The sequence below is a fragment of the Ictalurus furcatus genome, chromosome 5 (genome assembly GCF_023375685.1).
Source record: "Ictalurus furcatus strain D&B chromosome 5, Billie_1.0, whole genome shotgun sequence".
NCBI lineage: Eukaryota > Metazoa > Chordata > Actinopteri > Siluriformes > Ictaluridae > Ictalurus > Ictalurus furcatus.
Window position 1 is genome coordinate 2,291,450 of NC_071259.1, and position 22,631 is coordinate 2,314,080.

Below are 22,631 nucleotides of genomic sequence, written 5' to 3' on the forward strand. Positions count from 1 at the left end.
GAAAATGGCAATTTGTGCTAATCTTCTTTGACCCCTGAACGCCAAACCCAACCCCGCTCTCACTGACACCTGAAACTCAAAGCTAAGCAGACTAAAATGCCCTCTAATTTTCCACTTAGTGTATAAAACTGCAATTAACCCCGTGACCTTCTGACCCTCATCATTTCCCGCAATGAGCACAGAGGAACGCAAACACTACTTAACGCACACTCGGACAACCAAAAAAAAAAACCCCAATTACTTCAGTCTGGTTATTGTTTTTATTAAGAGCCATCTGATTGGACAATCATCTACAGAACAGCACATTTTTTCAATTAGATGTTTTTAGATGTCATTGCGAAGATTCAAATGCCACGATTATGGAGGACATGTCCTGGTTAGTCAGCATTTCTAGTCCTGAGAGGAAGTCTGTTCTATTCAGAAGGCACTATAAAAGTTTAAACGCACAACCTCCTTATACTCTCAGCAAGGTCAGTTCAGTTAGTTCGTCCCACACAGAATCTCAGGAGGCCTTCCCGAAGAAGACGATATAATAATAATAATAATAATAATAATAATAATATTGCAAATCATTAAAGGCTTAGCAATATTGCAATGAAAGTATTAACAGCATATGCTCAGTTTTGACAAAAAAAAAAAAAGTAAGAAAACTGACCCAAAGCTTTAGGAATATTTACTAAATAATGTTCAGTTTTTGAGTAGTAAATTTAGACATAAATTCTTATAATTATTTCATAAAATTGTGTATTAAAATTCTCTGGAGAAAAAAACAAAAAACCAAACATACAAACTAGTGTCACAAAGCTCCAGCTATTATATAGAAATATATATATATATAAATACAAATAAAGTAACAGCTCCCGTTTACGTGTTGTTATTATGTAAGAATGAATGTAACTGGATGTAGCTGAATGTGAACAAAACAGTCTACAAATACATTTTATTTATTTTGCAGATTTTTTTTTCCCCCCTCTCAAAGCAACTTAACGACATGAAACCAAATCCAGGACTAATTAAGTAGCAGTTGGAGGTTTTATTTAAGACTTATCCCAAAATAGATCCCGATTATCTGGATGCTACAGCTTTGAACTAAGCCCTCCTAGAAAACCGTTTAAGAAAAGCAGATGTAACCGTTTACGTTGTGCGACGTTTGCGTTTTAAATGCAGCTTGCAACGTTACAACAAAACCGTAACGCAGCGTGAAGTCCTTTCCCCGGAGACGTTGGAGACTCTGGAGACTCCTTCCGTGAATTTGAAATACCACGTCGGCGATCATACGTTTTGCTTTTGTTAAATAAGACGCGTATCGTTAGTATCCGGTGCTGTAGGTCGTCCGCCATACAATTCCCTGTGTGCGTCGTTGCTATGGAAACGATAACGTATTCGAGCGTGTTACGGAGAATCCGACGGCGGTGTGGTATAAAGTGGATCAGCAATAAAGTTCTCAGCTTGAGTCGGTTTTTTCGTTTGCGCGTAAAGTATACAGAGAGTAGATATTTCGTCGAGATTACGTTAGTGGAAAGGATGTGCCTGTTGTATAGGATTGTTGTGATTATCGTGCAGCTCTTGTAAGATGTGGTAAGGAAATCTGTGGAATACAAAACACAAAGAAGTGGTGGTTGCTCTTGGATTAAGGAAAAAAAAAAAAAGATAATAAATCTGCCAGATGAATACGAGTGTAATATAAACAAATGTTTGTGATGCCCGTGAATGAAAGTCTTTCAAAAGCGAATCTGTAGGTAGTTTCCCTTCTGAAGGCTGGAGCGAGTAAACACTCCTCAGGCACTTGAGTGTTTGTGGAGAGTGTGTAAATCTTTGGACCAAGTCTGCCCTCTAGCAGCTCACGGGTTGCTCCCTTTCTCAGATTGTTTGCAGTTACACCGGAGTAAACTATAACACGTTAAAGACTTAACGATCCTTGCTATTCAGTAGACGTGTGCCAATAATCGATTCCTCAACGCATCACACTGTTTAAAAAAAAAAAATAAAAAATTTAAATCATCAATACAGCAAAAAGATATCTTATCATGGTAAAACATGTTTGTGTGTGTGTGTGTAACAAAATTATTACCTAACTTGGAATAAAAATAAGTTGGAATGAACTGAATGTAGCATTACAGGGTCTAGCATTAGTGCCATGTTTAAATATCTGATGATTAAATATGAATTAAGAACATAGTGTATAGTCGATTAATTTAAAAAACAAAACAGCGATCGGACTGGCTCAGAATTATGAAACCAGCGTCACTTATTATTAAATATACAGTTGTGCCTAGCTTTAGTTGCTCCCTAACGATACCATACCGACTTAAAATTGGCTAAATTCGTTCAAATAACGAGAAGATATTATTATAATCGCCTACTACCTAGGCAGCGTTTTTTAATTTGTTTTTAAAGCTGAGCTTCTAAGTAATCGTCACGTTTGGAAAGTTAAGGAAAAAGTCCACAATGTCATAAATGTCAATCCTACTAAAGAGGGATTTTTTAAAAAAGTTTCGCGCTGTTCGATATAATGTACCATATACATTAGCGATGTGAAACGTGAATATTGGCACACGCCCACTGTGCAGTTCTAACCAATCCCATTAATGTACAAACATAAAATGACCAAACAGAAAATGGTTAAAATGAGGTCTCGTTTGTGTTAGAATGACCTCACATGAAACAAATAAGACAGTAACAGAAAGCAGACTCAAAAGGAAGGGCCTCAGATGTAAAGCCTTGAACGCAGAGCCTCAGACGGACCGCCCCCACACCGCAGACGTGCACAGCCGCAAACGTAGATCCTCAGAAGCAGAGCCACAGATGTACAGTCCTAGACAGACCGCCTCAGAGGGAGATCCGCGGATGTACAGCTTCGGATATACAGCCTCAGATGCAGACACTCGGACATAGAGTCACAGATGCAGAGCTTTCAGAGGTAGATCCTCAGATGAGCAGCCTCAGATGTCAGAACCTCACGTTCTGCTCTGGATTTGAGCGTTAAGAGTTGGTCCTATAGTAGTGTGACTCTCCACTTCCCATCAGATTTAGGGACACACATGTCAAAGTTCCAGGAATGTATTTTGTTTGGTCCCATAAGGCGAGTCAGAGTGTAAGTCTACGTTACTGAAGTACACTGGTGACTGTAACTCGTCTGACGCTAGGCACAATTCGTTAGCCGTTCTCTACACCATCCACTAATGGAAAGGAAAACTGATTAGACCATTAGGGTTCATTAGGGTGGCGGAGCATTCTCGGCACCGCACTGACACTCAAGATGGCAGCGTGTGAGGTGCTGAGGATACAGTATTTTTCCGGGATTTTCTCTGACTCTCCACTGACCCTTAAGTGACTTCTCGGAGTTTCTTCCTGTAGAGAATGAAATACAAGTTCGCACATTTGCAAACCCCCTCCCCGTCCCCCCCTTACAGCCAAGGCATGTTTGGTAACTGACTTTCAAGTGCAAAACTAAAGAAGCAAAAACCAGAAACCAAATCTTGGATGCCTCTGGGGTGAATTGTGTAAATTTGATTTGAAGACAAATCATTTGTTTAAGAGTGAATAAGTGTGTAAATTGTCACAGATTAAGAACCAACGTGGGTTATGCAAAAACCCTGCTCTAACTCAAATTAGCTTCTGAATGTAAAAATAATGTAAATATTTCTCCCAGCACTGCAGCACCCTGTTCCTCCAAACCACCAGGTGGCGACAGTGAGCGAGTTACAGGTACGTGTCCTCTGAGCTGTTAATGCTCTGTCTGGAGTTTTTGTAATCTGAAGCAGCAGGTGAGTCGTGGGGGGCAGGTGCGTTGGGCGTAAGCAGAGGGCTTGAGTCTGTAGATGGATCCAAAATGGTGGCCGAGTTTTCTGTATTATTAGGGAGCTCATCATGGTCAGGTTCTCTGAATTGGACAGGAGGACATTCCAGCAGGTGAGGACGCCACGCTGAAGGTGATTCGTGTACAGGAGCAGTTAGGAGGGATAGATGTTGCAGAGGGATAGAGTCCGCCGGTTTCTTATCGATGGAGGAATTTGAGGACGACTGCACGAGTCGCACTGTAGAAGTGCTCGTCTCTTTGACCTGATTTTCCTGCATTGTAGGGAGCCGTGGTGGATGCGACGGTGGATTTGGAAGCACAAGATTTAGATTTTCCTGTTTCAGAGGCTGTATTTCCAATATCGGAGTAGGTTTAGACTCGTCAGGTAGGGCGTAGGGGTTAGGAATGAGGGCTTGGTTTTTCTTCAGGCTCCCTCTCTTCTTCCTGAGGCTCGGCTCGGACTTTTCCTCGGGGATCGACGGGTACTGGACGATGATGGTGGGTTTCTGGCGGAGGTCTTGGCATGTATGAGGCTCGGTGGCCATGATGGCGCGAGCACTGTGCATTCTCTGAGGGGGTCTGCGGGCGGGCTCGCCACGCTTCTTCTTCCAGCGCTTCAGCTGCCTGCGGTGCTCGCGTTCCACGTCCCGTGCTGATACCTGCAACTCCAGAACCTACAGCAAAAATCGAGTCATAAAATTTTTTTAAAAAACGTACTGTATAGAATGGGCTTCATTACAACGTCACGTAATAGACGATGATAAATATTTACGAACGCTAATTTTGTAGAAATACGAAGGTGATGATGGAAAAAACATGCTTGATCACCATGGCATGGACTGACAGATAGTTACAGTAATGACAGGAAATGTTACAGTAGTGAGAGACTCATCATCCTCCTCCTCTCTGTTGTGTTACCTGGTGCACTAAGAAGCCCTCCTGCATGTATCTGGGCTCGATCGCTCTGAGGACCTCCATGGTCTCATACTGACCCGGACAGGCCTTGAGCTTATCCCGAGTTCCCAGCATGGACTTCAACAACACCAAGCCCACTCGGAATATAATTTTCACTCCTACACAAAGAAAGAAAGAAAATATACATTTCAGGAACAACTCAACACAGAAAGAAAAGAAGGACAAGTGTATATTTGTGTTTGTGTCTGACCGTCACACAGGAACATGTCCCACACTCGGAGGACCGAGGCCCAGGGCAGAGTCCTGGAGAAGGCGCACATGAACCACTCCATCATGTAGAGCACCGGCTCGATCTTGTGCTTGTCCAGGTGCCGATACGCCACAGGACACACTCGCTTCAACAGCACATGCAGGATCTCTCCGTCCAGCTGAACCGCCTCCTGCACACACAGAACGGTTCACGATAAGCGCTATAACTTGCTGTTAAAAACTTCAAACTGCTACTCTCTTACACAGAGAAGCCACGTTTCCAATAATACACTGTGCAGTGCAGAAATCAGGGAGGAAGGGGGAAAAAAAAAAACACGTAAAATTACACCTGAGAAATAAGATTACAAAACTAAAGCTCACACTAAAATACATAAACACACACTCACAATAATCTAAAAAATCATTAAACCTTAAAGAAAACACTAAGCCTCATGAACACAGCAACACATACACACAAACACAAGATGGCGGTGTTGAGTCGCCTCGTACAGCGGAGCAGGGTGGGGTTTGTAGCTCTGATATATAATTTCTAACAGACCTTATGATCAGTGTGGCGTTACAAAACAACTAAATTACCCAGTGCGAATGTTTCCTCTCCAACTTCAGACTAAACTGAGCTACATTCGCTTCGGTCAGATTTCAGCTTTTCACTTCCTCACACCTGCAATCCACGGATACACAACTATAGCCGTTTTTAAAAACGTGCATTCAGTCCGGTTTCTCGTTTCTACTGTACTTCTTTATTCCGATTTATTTAACCAGGCCTGTAAAAAGAGAAAAAGAAAAACAAACACTTCAATTCTACACCGTGTGCATGATTATTAGGCAAATGGAAATACTTCTCAGCGTAATTTGATTGGTGAACAAATACAGTGGTCTCGGTTGATCCTAAATGTTTCTTTCCCAACAAAATAGAAGGTTTAACAGAGAATAAAAAATGAAATTTGTCTTTCTCAGAGGAAGTTATTCGAGTGCACAGTTATTGAGCTACAGAATTTCTAAATCGTGCCCGCCGATAAAGTATTATCGAATAAACAACTAACATAAAATAACATTTAACAATGAACTATTTTGGCCCTTCAAAACTATTCAGTGATGAATATAGCCACCCTTCTTCTGTGCTGAATCGTACATTACCGGAGATGTACGACAAATATAATCTAGAATGTAAACTCAGACACATTTTTAACCAGACAACATCACAGGCTGGCAAAATGGCTGACGTGGCCAGTTTTGTCCATATCGGGGCAGACGGTTATCGTAAACATAATGCAAAGTGTGAACGAGCGAGGAAACAAAATCACTGATTTAGACCGATTTGAAAAGTTTCCAGGCTAATTTTCTAACGAGCGCGCTTGACGTGCGTCGATCTGAGACTCCCAGCCTGCTATGGTACGAACAGAGAACTGGTGTTGTTCAACTCCCAGATGTGCCAACTCAACTTATCACTAATAGACTACACTCACTAACTGACTTCGATGGCCGAACAAACCATCGTTCACTGGAGGGAGTATGATCCGTTCGGCTTCGCTTCTCCAGCTGCACTTAATAAAAGCTCTTATGAAGCCTTGGCAAGGTGAAGTCCTGCGTTGTGCAAGCATGTGGAGGAAGCAGCATGGCCGCATTCCAGGGTATACATCTCATATTTGTGTTTCAGATGGGTTTTTTGGCACGGCTTTATCACACATCTTGTTGATTTAGCTGAAAGTCAAGTAAGGGTGGATTTATTTTTTTATTTTTTGTGTGTTAATAATATTTACAGTGCTTAAAAGGGGAAACAAAGCACCTCTATAGACGACGCCATGTAAATGGCCAAATATCATGCTGGGTTTTCTGGAATATGGGATTTTCTGCCCTCGGGCAGGTGCTGTTATTTAAACAGAAATGGATGTTTTACATACGATTTGCATTAGTTGAATAGTAATACAGCATTTTATGGTGGGTATGTAAATTTGCCTATTCATTAGTGCTTTTATAGCGAATGAACTATTTCAGTAGTTCGACATGAACCTCGACCAGGCCAGGTTTATCACAATGTTCATTTAATTAAAATAAAACAATGTCTATATAATATTTGGTGGAATTAAGATGGTCAAATAAAAATTTGTCTTGACTTTTTGAAAAGTATTGGTAGAAAACGTGTGTCCGCTTCCTGCGTGAAAATAAAACGAGTGGCGGGGTCATTTTGAAACCGCCGTTCTCCTACAGAGCAAAATCCCTGCTGCTTCTCCTAGAGCTCGGACGTCACGCGCCGACTGTCCGCCGTGCTGCCGTGTTCGGTCAGCGTTCAGTCAAATTCGATTTCGATCCCGCTTGATCTTTTGAAAATAACTAGTGAGATTATCCTCACAAATGAGCACAGGGCTGTAATTTTGGGTGATGGCCCGTGCACAAGCGGAGCCATTTATAGTCGGACTCACCAAGCCTGCACTGTAGTAACCGGGAAGGTATTTCTCACAGATCTGCACAAGACCCCAAAATGCATCCTACACACACACACACACACACACACACACAAACAGAGAGAAAAACAGACACGCTAAGATGATGAAGTCGGGGGAAAAAATTCTTACAACATGAATATCAAAGAACAGACGTAGTACATGAACAATTTAAAGAATATAAAATATTCATTGGAAATCTTGATGACAAGATTCTACAGAAAGACAAAAAAAAAAGTGTAGCAAATGTCATTTTCTTGCTTTGATAAACCTACATGTGTGTATGTATGATTTATATATATATAAATAAATAGTGTGTGAATTGAGACTGACCTCAGCAGGCATGTGCATGAGTAGCACGGCAGCAATAGGAGCCTGAGCCTGACAGTAACCTTCATCAGGACTGTAGAGTGTGTATGCTTTTAGCACCCGAAACAGATCCTGCTGCCTACACAGACACACACACACACACACACAGAGGGATGTACAACCACATCAGAGAACTACATTATGAGAAATGATTACTGAGGCTCTACAATATAAGAATGGTGTTAAGCTGTACATGTCCATATTCTCACTCACACACACACGCACACTTTAACAGACTCACCCGTGTCCTCCTCGTGATACAAACATCTCATGGAAAGGGAACTGCCTGTGTAAATCTCTCTCGATCACATCTATCCACTTTGGATCACCCTCCATGCTGTCCAGCTCCTAGAACCACCACACATGTTATAGCAGTTGTATAGTGCAGCAATATAAGAGAAATAATACACTCTGAGGTGCATTCAATTTCGCATTATCATTCAGAGAGAGAGAGAAAGTGTGTGAGAGTGCATGCGTGTTGGTCCGACCTTGAATTTTTCGCTGTTTCGCTCCTTCTTTACTTTCCCTCCTGACAGGTAAAGCCAGGCTCTGCCTCTTATCGATGGAGGGATTCCTTTCTGACATCGCAGCCTCACCTGTACGTGTGTGTGTGAGGGGAAATCATTAGCCATACAATCCACATTTGTGGGCAGGCGTGTGCACGCACACACACATCTTCAAAATGGCTACGACTGTCACTCCAGGTAGTTGGCGTAGCCGTACAGGCGGAGTTCCACGTTAGAAGTGATTCAAATGAGACGAGTCAAACGAAAACCTTTTTTGTTTATTGGTTTATTGCGAACTGGCTGTTACTCAAATGTGTCATCGTCAGTGTTGGGTGTAACGCGTTACTGTCATCGAATGCCTTTTTCCTGACGACGCAGTAATGTAACTCATTACATTTCAAATGTATGTAATTTGATTACAGTCAATGACGTCAATAAAACTGTTACTTGCGTTTTTTAAAATAAATCACGTTTTGCCCCGAAGAACTCTACGCTTGGAGCGTTTGGTCACTACGTAACTGAACGTCAGTAAAAGACGGCGGTTGTGCTGTAATCTGCGGTGAACGGAGGCGAGACCAATCAGACGGGGAGACGGCGCTCAATTCTGCCAAACGCTAGATCACACAGTCAGTATGAGGGAAAATGGATACACGCCGTTTTATTTCTTTAAACCAGTAATGGCGTTGAAACCGAACCACTAACGTCCTCTGATGCGGAGTAGGATAACCAGGTGTGTAAATATCTATACGAGCAGAGCACAAGGAAAGATAATGTACTCTGCATGGCACTGTAGCAGCTAAACCCATACAACGAGTACAATTTTAAAGTAGTAATAAGTAATCTGGAGTGGATTACTTTTACTTACCCAACACTGGTCATTGTTCTATTTTGTTCTGAGTGTGTCACCGCTAAACGAGTGCTTAATGAGAAACAAACAAACAAAAAAAAGGATTATATGTCTCACGTTTAAGGTTTGCATTTGACTCGTATATTATTTTTTAAAGAGATAACTCAGGAATTGCTTACGAATTGTATAAAAGCTGTAACAGAGCCAAACAAGATCCTTTGAGGCGACTGTGTGATGATTTTTGATGATTAACCATGCAGCTTGCATGCATGCAAATATTGGGGTAACTGACTATTTGGGGTTTAGGAGGACTTTACAACCATGCGAAAATGCGTTTAAAGAAATCGACCCACGTACACACACGCACTATAATGCATATGTTAGCGATAACACAAGTGCACACAGAGTTTTAAAAGAAATGCGTAACTCGCAATGCAAAACAGGAGTTACATACGAGTTCATGCACACGCTCCGTAATGCCGTTCTTCCTAAACAATAATCATGTTTTATTCATATTTTTTTATATATATATTTTTTAAAGAGCACTTGCTTGAATATAATAAACATAATAAATCTAGTATATACAGCTATTATATTCCTCATTGCCATTGCTCTTTGAATCCGATTACAATAATAAAAAGTCCCCGTGAAAATAAAATTGAAGTTTTCTAGCTTTCCGTACGAATAGGGCAGCCTTAAGGTGATCTATAAACTAGTGTGGCTCCAAAACAATGACAAAATTCGCATTCAGAAGACGTACGCGTCCATAATTTACAGTCGATCTCTACCGCCAACACAGATCAACAACTTTGATGACCTCATTCTGCACTTCAGCTTCTCATCAGGTTTTCTGTCCAATCAAACGTGCTCTAGAATTGGAAGTGTCCCGCCTCCGGCGTTATAAATATCACCTTGAGCAACTGGCGATTTAAAAAGGATGGGAGGAGCCACTGGATATGCCCCGCCCTGACCTCCTATTTCAGTGGAAATTACTTCAACGCATCGAGCGACGCTGTGCGCTTCAAGACACTTTAAATAAATAAATAAACAAAACAAACAAACAAATAAATAAATGTTTTAAAGATGGACCGTATACCTAAAATATGAATAAGTCCGTTAATAACCGAGTACGTTAACATTATTAAATAAATAAATCGGACTTTAAAAATATGAATTATTTATCAACAAATAATTAATTATTAATCTATTAAACCAACAAATGCTTAAAAAAATAAATTAATTAATAAAAAATAAAAAAGTCATAAATACACAGGATTGGTTCGCACAAGTCCTGACTGGTGTTATGCAGTGGTCTTTTATTCTTATTTGTATCTTTAATTTTCAATTATTAATGAAAAACTTCATGTTCTACTATTTACATATACTGTGTAATATTCCACTGCTAGGAGCATCTTTCCTGATTTCAAAGCAAAGAAAAAGCAGCGACAGAGACTGCTCTATTACGCAAACACATAGTGCACTAATCTAACACACACACACACACACACACACACACACACACACACACACAACACATCTGCAATCAGGACAGTTCAGGAAAGCCTGCAGCAGAGCACGAACCCTCCTCTTTACCTGAGATTTCACCAGTCCCAGCAGAAGCTTAAGAGAGCTTAGGAGAAGAGAGAGACACACACACACACACACACACACACACACACACACAAGCTGTGTGAGGACAGTTCAATGATATGCCGTACTTGTCCAGACACAACACGACTAATGAGGCAGTGAGGCAATGTGCATGTTTCTGAGTAATTAAATTCTCCAGAACAGAGAAATTACAAGGGAGATAAAGAGATGGTGCCGAATCGAGGGGAAATTTTGAAAATGTTTACGTGCATGTCGGTGTTTCGGGTACGGAAAACAGTTATCCAAGTGTTTATTTGGGAACTTGGAAAAGCCTCCTGTGTGAAACGCCCTCATGAGTCAGGATGAGAAGATGCAGAGAATGTGCACAGCTTCACTGGGAATACTGTTAAGAGTTTGGACTCTGTTTAACACTTGTGGTCATTATTATTATTATTATTTTAAACCAGCAGACACTATTCAAAATGAAGAAAACCCCTTCTATGAGCAGGTACGAGCTGTATATTAACCCATAGTGTATGTGCTGTACGTTTACCTTCTTAAATCTCTTGTTGATCCATTTGTCCCAGTTCTTCAGCATCTCTAACCATTTCAGCTCTCTCTGCCTCAACACCTCCGGGGGAACGTCCTGAGCCCTGACGAACAAACACGGACACAAACACGGTCAGCGAGACGTTAAAAGTAAGACACGTGATCCCTACGTAATACAGGTCTAACAATAAACCGATTAAAAAAAAAGCGTGTTTATCAAAAAAAAATAATAAATCGATCAAAATGATACGCTGAAAGCGGACGTCTGTTTTGGAAGGAGTCTCCAGTTTCAGCGCAGAGGGAACGGCTGTTTGTAGTTCTCATAGAGCAAGTTTCTTTTAGTAAAGTTGTGTGCAAACGTTCGCGCAAGTCAAAGGCAAACTATACGTTTCTGCCGGATTTATAAAAGTTTCGATGTTCTTGGTACTCGTGTACGCGTGTTGTTCTCCTCTAAAGTGCAAACCGTGTTCCTGACAGAGCTCATTTCCATGTAGCAACGCCCACAAAACTCCATAAAAGGAAGTGGAAGTTATTTTGACTCACTTCCATACCTTTGGGAAAACATTTAGCAGTGTAACAAAAAAAAGGTCAAAAACATTAGAGACAAATTATCCAATAATAAAATCCAATAAGATCAATGACTGGGTTTCACAAAATTTTCTCGATGTCCCTGCAACGGTGCTTCAGGGGTTTCCTCCCCCAGTCCAAAGACATGCGTTGTAGGTGGATTGGCATTTCCAAAACTGTCCATAGTGCGTGTGTGTGCGCACGAGTGATTGTGCCGTGTGATGGGTTGGCACCCCGTCCAGGGTGTCCCCTGCCTTGTGCCACGAATTCCCTGGGATAGACTCCAGGCTCCCCACAGCCCTGTGTAGGATGGATGGATGGATGGATGGAAGTGTGCTGTGACAAGAAAAATAAAACACTGTTATTGGAACTGTGCTGTTATTGGAAAACTTCAGCAGCTAGTTTGTAGCTGTATCTCGCCAGTTACTGATGATTATTTTTCTATAACGGCACACCCCAAAACGTTTTATTTCTTCCTCACTTCCATTTATTTTTCAGATTTTTTTTTTGTTGTCGTTGTTCATTGATTGTCAAACAACCGAACTTCAAACTGTATGCTCTGCTTTAATCAAGCATTTTCCTGAGTTTGACCACAAATTGTCGACGCGAAGCTTAAGAGTTTCAGAACGATTTAGCAATGCAACAACACAACCCAATTACACAATCTTTTCAAATTCAATACATATTGTATATCTGTCTCCGGACTAATCACCGACCCGTTTTCAAGAGTGTGAAACCGACGAGCTTCCGCACACACAATACATACACGGCTCAGATGGGGATTCGCGGCGCTACGGGAGCTCCACACGCTGTTATGTGGCGTAAAGTCGTCCTGCTGGTTTAGTTTGTTCTTCTTTATACTCGTTTGTAATACACTGGAAGCCTGTAACAAGTTTCAACAAAACTCACAAAGACGAGATTTAATCTTTGTTCCTCTTCGTTCTCTTTTCCTTCGGTTGAAAGCGGCTTGTTTTTGTTTCTATTCGTCTATAATCACAATTCTTCATAAAAAAATTTTAAAAATCCAGCTTTGCCACTGGGAAGATGTTTATGAAATGACGTTATGGTTGTTCGGTCTGCGAAAACGTTTACACGCACGTCTGCTGTCGAGTTCCTGTAATTATGGCATAGATGAAGATGGGATGGACGTTTTAGTTACATCTCCTCTCCTATAAATCAACAGCTTAGAGAGAAGAAAACAAATCCTCAGCTCATAAATCTGAACATCCAAGAAAGAGAAACCCGTTACAGGTTAAGTGATTTATTCGATTATAAAGGCAATCTTTTGATGAGTGTTTCCCTGTTCCTATCCAAATTAATTTCAAATGACACATTCGATCAATTTAATACCGTAAGATACTTGGACATTTCATGATGTTTATCTTTTTCTTTTAATTTAATCTACTAATCAGTCCCTCTAGGATTTCTCGATCGCAGAAATGAACGCAAAATCATGCAAAGAGCCACCGGGGGTTTCCTCCGGGTACTCCGGTTTCCTCCCCAGTCCAAAAACAAATTTCCAAATTGTCCGTAGGGCGTGAATGGTTGTGTGAACGTGTTGGGTTGTAGTGCCCTGTGATGGGTTGGCACCCTGCCCAAGATGTCCCCCGCCTTGTGCCCCGAGTTCCCTGGGATAGGTGCCAGGCTCCACACGACCCTTTGTAGGAGGAGCGGTATGGAAAATGGATGGATGGATGGATGGAAGTTTCACCACCATCTTCTCTGGTTTTAAACAGTTAATTAATCCATGACGTTTTCAGATTAGGCTCTCCTGCCGTGAACATTTCAAACTGCAACACTGCTAGTTCTCGCAATGCTAAACTGGTAGCTATAAGCTGCCCTTACTTGCGAACTACTATAGCGTTCAAACATGAGTACACTGAGCTACAATTCTGATAATAAAACACAACTTGGCCATAAAAAAAAAAAATAGTCATAAGAATGAACAAAAAGGTTCAGTTTTTTTATGTAAAATCTTGAAACAGTGTTTTCCTATTGGAGAGGGTTCTAAGTAGACAAGAACCCCCGAGAAACCTTTTCAAGGAGCGCACATTCGCAGTAATATAGAAACTCTAAGTCTTATTTTTAATGTTGTTTCAGGAACAAGAGTAACCCTAGTGTGGCAGGTTGAAAAGTATGAAATGCAATGTAAGTAGGGAGGAGAAAGTCAAATGGAGGCCAAAGTCTGTAAAATCAGAACTCGACTAATTCAGCGAGGACAAAAGGTGTCCAAACCAACAGCTCAATTCATCACCGAGCTCGAAGGTGAAAACTATGATTTTAGAAATAAACACTATAAACTTCTGCACAATTCATATTTACAGTTTTAGCCCCAAAAAATTGTTCCAAGCACAAGATAATCACACACACACACACACACACACACAGCCTCAGTCAAATCACTTCCCTTTTACGAAGCTAAACATACCGACCGGAATACAAATTGAAGCTTATGTTAGAGGCATGAAGCAAATTAAAGATATGAAACTCGCAGTTCCCTTTTTATCAATTCCAACTAAGTTTAAAAAAAAAAAAAAAAAGAAGTTTCCTTTCCCCCACCTTTTAACCAGCAAGTCCTGCCAACAAAAGTCGATCAGGTACTGAATGTTTAAAAAGTCAGGATGGGTTTTGAACCAGAGACTCACTTCTGCTTTCGTGCAGAGACGGTGTGTGTGTGTGTGTGACCTCTGGTCTTCGGAGTGCCCGTAAACCTGAGCAAACAGGAAGCCTGGTGTCCACTCAGCATAGCACAGAGCCGCTCGCCCACAATAAGCTATTTCACACTCCAACTACAAGACGTGTATGAAACTCCAGATTTGATTATTCTGCACTTAAAGTGTGATCACACTGCCACTGGAACCAACGAGAGCACCAAGAAGTACCCAGAAGCACCAAGAAGCACCATCTATAACCTTTCAGCCGATGTTAATGTCATTTGATTAGTCTTTTTTTTTTTTCTTCCAAGATGCGAGTTGGACATTTGTACGATTCCCACCCATGGAGCTCCGCCCCCCAGGATCTACGATGGCCTGTAAAGTAGAGTGTCAATAAAATCACCGACAGGAATCGCATCCAAACACAAACAAGGCACCATGGATTCGATGATGGTCACTGGGCTACAGAGCTCTGTAAGCGTGAGAGTTTGTGTTCAAGGTTTGGATCGTGATAAAAGCGCCACATGTTTCAGTTCTTCATTTATTACTGACACACTTGGTACAACACCCCGTGTTTCTCGCTCCCGGAGGGTGAGGCCAACGTGAGGTGTAAAGCGTGATTGTCGGCTTAGAAAAACACGGCCGGGTTTCCACTTGACTTCCTGTGATGAGTCAGAAGCTCAAATGGTCATCTTTGGCCCTCGAGGGCGTGTCTAGTGCTTAAACGGTTGAAGCGCTATAAACGAGGTGTCACGCAGCCGTTTAGGTAACGGATCAGTCTCTAATAGAAAACAGGCTCGACTTGAAAAACCGCCGAACTGTTAGTGATTTACAATCCTACACAAACACCTGGAGTCAAAATGTAGCTGCACAAACATACACCACGCTATCTACTTTCCACACAATGATCTAATCCTAACAAGGAACAGATTTATAAATAAGCTGTTAATTAACAACGAAAAACCCATAGTCATCGATATGGTGATGTTTTCCACGAGGAGATGTTTCTTCAACATTTTTGGAAGGAGTCTCCAGTGTCAGTACTTAGATAAAGCTTTAACTTTAAGATTTCCAGCACAGGAAAGTCTTCAGGATGAACGCCTTTAATGTAAGAGATGACAGGATCTAATCTGGTTTGTGGGCGTCATACAACTTCATATGTAACTATTAAGAAAACATACACTATACGACAAATCATTCTTAAAGAAAGAACTGCTGACCAGTTGACGCACCATACGGTCACTGATTACTTTCTTATAACACACTTGCACCATCGGGTCTTATTCAATACTTCAAAGGTAACTCATAAGGTATGAAAAACATGATTTAAAAAATATATATATATATATCCACTGGATAAAGTCGTCACCTTTGTGACAAAAGTGTATTAAGTCGCTGAAAAAACCCGTTTGGGAAACTGACTTCAAGTCTGGAATACTTGTTTGCTTTTTGTCGTGACTCCCATAGGCCATTTTAAAGACACTCTACAGGCCACCAGTGATTCTGGGGGCGGAGCTTCGTGAAAACGGGCGGGAATCATTCAAATGCTGAACCCACCGAACTGTTAGAGACCTAAGCTGCGTCCGAATATCCCTACTACCCTACTATAGTGGGTGAAAAGCAGTATGCCAAAAGAGTAGTATGTCCACATTCTCAGTTTTCCTAAAACGGTAGGCGAGAAATGCACGTGACGTCACGGTAACCGGAACTCAACGCGGTCGCGCCCACTGAGTGGCAAAAAGACTGAGCGGCAGCGTACAGCGTGAATTCCGCGAAAACACAGGAAAAAAAAAACGCATCTAAAATTAGACAAAGCTGCTGTGCGAGTAACTGTGCTAACAGACTCAACAAAAATTCAGAGCTATCTTTTACAGAGTCCCAAAAAACCATTCACTTCTTTTTTACTAAGTCAAGCAGTGTAAGTGAGAGTTTAAACGCTGCCTATTTCCATTGATGAATAATGGGGGCTCGTTCATTCTCTGACTGCATTTTATCTTCACAAATATATAACATTATAAGTGGAAGCAGTGTTAGCTACAAACAAACTAGGACTAGCTAGCTAGCTAGCTTACGGGTTACCAGATAAAATTGTATAGTAAAATATAAATATTTGTACATACAACCAGAATGTTTACTGGCATTCTTGTGACTTTAATTTCTCCAACAACTTGAAGTAGGACCAAGCGTCAAGGCTTTGCTTAGTGTATTTCCCCGGCATCGAAATCGGGTGCATGTAAACCGATTTCTGGCCACATGCCAATATCTATGGACCACAGGTTCTTGGGCAAGTTGTAAGGGTCACTGTCGAGTCCAACTGCCTTTAATTTAAGCTGATAGTCGTTAGTTATACTAGCCTTTTCGCAACTTCCCCTATTAAAACCAGCCATTTTGCTGTATGTTTTGCCACTCAGTCCGGCCGAGGGGGCGTGTTCCGACAGGAAATTGACGTCAATGCATACCCTCTATACCCGGACGACCTACTGCTTCCGCCGAGATTCTGCACTATGGAACCACTAGACACTGCGCTATCCCGTAAGGCAACGGGACTGGCGTGGAAGAGCTGTCAGAATCCAAAATAGCGGAAGGCAGTGCGTCAGCTCTTTTGTTGTGTAAGTGCTATAGGTATTAAACGTTGTCCCTTGTGGTAAACCGTACTTGTTTAACAACACCTGAGTAAACTGTTAAGTTGGTGAAGGTTGGTGGACTCTTAAGTTTTTAAAAAAAAAAAAAACACCCTACATTTATCACACCTTCAAACCCATAAAATTTGAATCAAGTGCCAGCGTTTAGAACCTTTGAAAAACTACAGCTTGCCAATGAGCATATAGGCAAAGGCCTTTTGGAAAATGTGTTCAGGACTGAGGAATGAAAGATAGAGTTGTTTGTCCACAGTAACAGCAGACATGTTTGGCGCAGTCCAAAGACAGCTTTTCAGGAGAAGCACCTCATACCAACTGTGAAGCACAGTGGTGGAAATGTTATGGTTTGGGGTTGGTTCTCTGCCTCAGGGACCGGACAGGTTGCATTCATTGATTCAACTATGAATATTCTAAATCAGAATATTAAATTGTTAGAAATTTACACTTTGTATTAGTATGTTAACAGAAGAAAAATACACATAGTTTATCTTTTTTAACCCCATAGAAAATGTGGAAGCAGCTCCAGCTAGTCTGTTTTGATGTAACTATGAAAAAACTGTGAAGCTGTAATAAAGCGCAGTAATATACCTATTAACTTACATGTAACCTGAGCAGTTGAAATAACGATGGTGTTAATCCCCACACCGCTGAAGTGACACTAAATACACAAGCGGTCAACAGACAGTCAGCGGCGTGTGTAGAGAAAGCAGGCATAACCACAACATCCGGCTCATGAAGAGAGAGAATGACCCGTAGTTGGTCTCCTGGGTGTTTCTGCACTTATCTCTGACTGCATGACTGCAATCTGTAAGCAACCAGCTCTCTCCCCCCCCCCCTTTTCTTCCTCCAGACCACACAGACATACAAAGGCCTGTGTTCATAATCATATCCTGATGAGAGTGTACTGTGATATTCAACTCCCTCCATAGTGTTACTGTGGAAAAGTTAACCACAACCCTGTGCCAAGCTCCATTTTGAGAACGCCTGATTACGTTTCCACCAAGAATTTCACATATTTCTTATCGCTTTCGCATTTTCTTGCTTGACTTCTCCGTCACTGATAAGGAAGATAAATACAGAGCAGATAAAAAGCAACCGTCAGCGAATCATGTTGGCCGGCTCCTTCTCATTCTGCTGTCTCGGCTAATCTCCACAGTGACCAACATCCAAAGACGACGGGGCAGGAATGAAGCAACTGACTGCAAGAAACCTCCTAGCAATTTTCTAGAACTCTAACAGGTCAACATCTTCAGGTAATGTTCACAAAAACCATCAGAATGAGGAAAAAAAATTAGATCTCAGTGATTGTCTGTGTAAGATGAGCTGGTCTGAGTATTTCTAGAACTGCTGATCTTCTGGGATTTCATGCACAACAGTCTCTAGAGTTTACTCAGAAGGGTGCAATAAAGAAAACACATCCAGTGAGCGGCAGTTCTGAGGACAGAAACGCCATGTGGATGCGAGAGGTCCAACGGAGGATGGTCAGACTGGTTCGAGCTGACAGAAAGGCTACAGTGACTCATAACTACTTACAATTGCGGTGAGCAGAAAAACATCTCGGAATGCACACCACGTCGAACCTTGAGGCAGACGGGCTACAACAGCAGAAGACCACGTCGGGTTCCACTTCGATCACCCGAGAACAGAAAGCTGACTCTGCAGTGGACACAGGCTCAGAAAGACACCGGCTCAGAAAAACACAGATGGCAGGGTCAGAATTTGGCACCAACTGCATGAATCCATGGGCCCAACCTAACTTGTGTCAACAGTCCAGGCTGGTGGAGGCGGTGTAATGGTGTGGGGAATTTTCTTAATTCATTAATAACAATCAATCATGGCTTGAATGCCACGGCCTATCTGAGTATTGTTGGATCACTTCATGGCCACAATTTACCCATCTTCTAATGACTACTTCCAGTATGATAATGCACCAAATCACAAAGCAAAACATGACCACGAGTTCAGTCTGCTTCAGTGGTCTTCCCAGTCACCGGATCTGAAGCCGATAGAGCTCCTTCAGGATGTGGTAGAACGGGAGATGTTTTGAGAACAAACGGAGGCTCTACCCAGTATCAGTAGTGAGTGTATGTGTTTACATTCCTACAAGTCACTTCCATTGTTTAACTTGGCTGACTAAATCAGAGAAGCAGCTACGCAACTTGCTATCTAGTAATGAAAATCAAAAATCTGGTGCAAATTGTATCTTAGCTGAGCAATTGAAAGTAAAAGAAAAAGCTGATGGTGACACGAGACAGAAACAGGAAATGTTTAGTAAATGTTTTCCATAATAATAGTGATTATCATAAACTAAGAAAAATCTGTGAAAATGTCTACAGAGTAAAAGTAATCAGATATTAAACACAGATATTCCTTAAGATAGTTTAAGATTTAAGTAATTTCACAAACATCACTACACAACCCCTGAGTTAGTGCATCAGTGCATCACTACACAACCACTGAATGCACGATTATTTGATAAGGAAACGAAAGCAAAGAGGGGAACAAGTTCCATTCGATTTGGTTTGACAGTTAAGTGAGAAATCCCAACTTGACTTGATATTTACAAATGACTACGTGTTCAGATTACACACAATCGTGTGATTTGTTTATTATAGATCGGATTGATATTGGAAAGGAAATGACATTTTTTTCATTCTGATCCACTGGTATGTCTTATGCAGAGAATGCATGGTATGTTGACTGACAACACACAACAGATCAGTATCGAGTATCGGGGATCCTCACAGCTACATTAATGCATGTTAAAATCAAGCGAACCGATTAATATTGATGAATGAACTGAATCATATCAGCGCTGAAACGAGTCATGTCGGGGCTGAACCGAATCATACTGGTGCTTAATTGAATCATATTGGTGCTGAAGTGAATCATATGTGCTGAATCAAACTGTATGTGATCAGTAGTGAGTTGAAGTATATCGAGTCATTACTACATATCGAGATGTGTATCGTATCATCTGAAAGGGGGAGATTTACACCCCTAACTACTTTGTGTCAAATTAAGAGACCACTTCTATTAATTGTTAATTCCACCACCAATATGACTGCAGATGTGCGAGAGGAACTTAAACATAAACACGTTTTCTCGGACGGTTTAAAAATAGCCGTGCTAGCACATCTCAATAAAAGGATATTAACTGGCCTTCCAAGACAGGATGCTAAAAAGAAAAGAAAAGATCTGGGCAAGTTGATGTGGAAAATCCCAAAGGCCTTCTGCATCTGATAAACAACACCTAAAGGTCATTTCCTCAAGGGGAAGAAACAAGCTTAGATAGGGGGGAAAAAAACATTAAGCATAACATGATTGAAAGCCTTTTGAGTCTAAATTTGAGATTTATGGACGAGAGAGCTTCTGGGACACTCACACTGAGATGAGTGCGAAAGTTTGCACACCCTGAGGGCAAAACTCAAAGAAACCAAACTGCATTTTGTCCCAAACAAGATGTTCATCACGCTTCAGTTGTGAGAAGAGAATAAACGAGCGTATGAAGGAATATTAATCGCTAAAATGATCAGTTTAGATGTTCTGAAAGCGATTTTCTGGACAGCTTTTTGGATAAACTGTTTTGTTTGTTACTGATTTGCTCAACGGCTCGCCAGAGGATGTGTCAAACTTTTCATCCATCAGTGCTTTTCAAATAACGTTCAAATTTGGGTTCAAATAATGTTATCTCTGCTGTGTGCATCAGATTAGATTAGATTGGGATGTAACGTCAATTCCGATCAAACCCGATCTGACGCTCGCTCAGTGATGCCCGTAACCCATATCAGACCGTACCGAGACTCCCATCTGTGGATGTGACGTGGTAGATATTTACTCACTATTCAGGTAAATACTTCTGCGTGGTTGAGCGGAAAAAGGCTCCAAGCCTCCAGGTGACATCTCATACTCACGATTCGGCCGAATACTTCTGCGCTCCTCCGATAAAGCCGTACTTGTCCGTCTCTCTGGAGCCTGGGAAGCCATTGAGCTCGGAGTCGGAGCCTAGAGAGCTTTCTTCATCATCTCCAAAATGACTGCCCACTGTCTGCAAACTCACAGTGTCCAAGCTCTGATCACCGTTCTCAACATCAGCCATCGTTACGCTCATCGTTTAGGCCATTAACAACTTCTTTTGGAGAAAAATTAACAGCAGTTTGAAACCCCAGAGACTGAATAAACCGCAAAACCCATGCTATGCGTACAGGAACATGGCTGATGTCCACCGCTTGCATGTGTTTACTGTGAAGAAATCACAGTGACAGTTTATTTCTTAATTACTTAGTACTTTATTTATAATAATATTTTTAACAATTATATTTAAATTAATTTAATTTTTTTTTTATGAAGCTACACTTGGAAAAGTCCACAACTTTGTCTCCTTTTTTTTTTTTTTTAAACTGTAGACTATTTTAGAAACCAGATTTACACTAATAACGTATATTAAACTAAATATATCAAAAAAGTCTCTGGTAAAAAGGAATGTCCAAACCAAAAGCCTTAATATTTTCACCCTTTAAAAGTTGAACACGAGGTTAAATACTACATAGCGACAGTTGAAGTTTAATTTAAACTTTTTCTTGTCACTTTTAGCAACTAGCTAACCAGACAAACTAGCATAGCGACGTGTCATTCAATGCAACGTTAACGTTAGCCAGCTAGCTAAGATGATTTCATTAGACAGCTACAGAATTATCATTTAAATACTATATAGATATATATATAACGCTGTAAATATTCAGCATGCAATATTTCCCCAGATATAAAAGCTATTTAAGTTGTCATGCTGTTATTTCCTGATATCTGGACACAGCTCTAGCTCGCGAGCTAACTTTAACTAGATGTTGAGCTCGATAACTTAGCCTGCTAACTAGTTTCATTCAACTATGAAAACTCAAACGGCGTCACCTCATCTCCAGACAAACACTTTTAGCGACCGAAAGTTGTTGTGCGACGCGAGAGTTTACTTTAATGTTCCCGTGGTGAGTATAAAATAAATCCCCAATTGGATTCCGTTAAGAGAATATACACCCGAAATGTCATATTCGCGATATACCACAACAAGACTTATTTTCTTCCCACCCACATTATGTAATAATCCCACCTCCTGCTTTAAGATTGGCCAGTGCGTTCCAGAGTTCTGGGTGCTGATTGGTTAACAACAAATGCGCTTTAACAAGACGGCAATCGGACAGTTCGCAAGCACCAATGCGAGGAGAAGAAGGCGGGACTTTCGGAATGTGGGTGGCAAACATAACCGTGCCAACAAATCCACAAGTATTTGACAGATCTGCGCATGCGTACTGCGTTGCTGCTTCCGTTAGTGGGTTGAATTGGGTGGAGGATGTTTTTATGGTATTCTTTTATTTTTTCATACACATTTTTTTTAAAATACTGAATAGACAAGTTCACAGTAGCTCAGATGTGTTCAGAAAATATTAAACCATCAGAAGTTGATATAAATCTGACTCACAGTTAATGTAAT

General features: G+C 41.1%; 1 protein-coding gene across 1 annotated transcript; it reads right to left on the reverse strand.

Moving 5' to 3' along the window:
* Positions 1–248: 248 nt before the first annotated feature.
* Positions 249–22,249, reverse strand: tbc1d10aa (TBC1 domain family, member 10Aa). Its single transcript, XM_053624139.1, has 9 exons — positions 21,061–22,249; positions 11,291–11,390; positions 8,283–8,390; positions 8,036–8,142; positions 7,759–7,873; positions 7,405–7,470; positions 4,965–5,154; positions 4,718–4,872; positions 249–4,473 (listed from the first exon to the last, which is right to left on the reverse strand). Exons 1-9 carry the CDS (start codon positions 21,255–21,257, stop codon positions 3,703–3,705), a joined length of 1,809 nt encoding a protein of 602 aa, XP_053480114.1. The 5' UTR covers positions 21,258–22,249; the 3' UTR covers positions 249–3,702.
* Between the last annotated feature and the right edge of the window lie 382 nt (positions 22,250–22,631).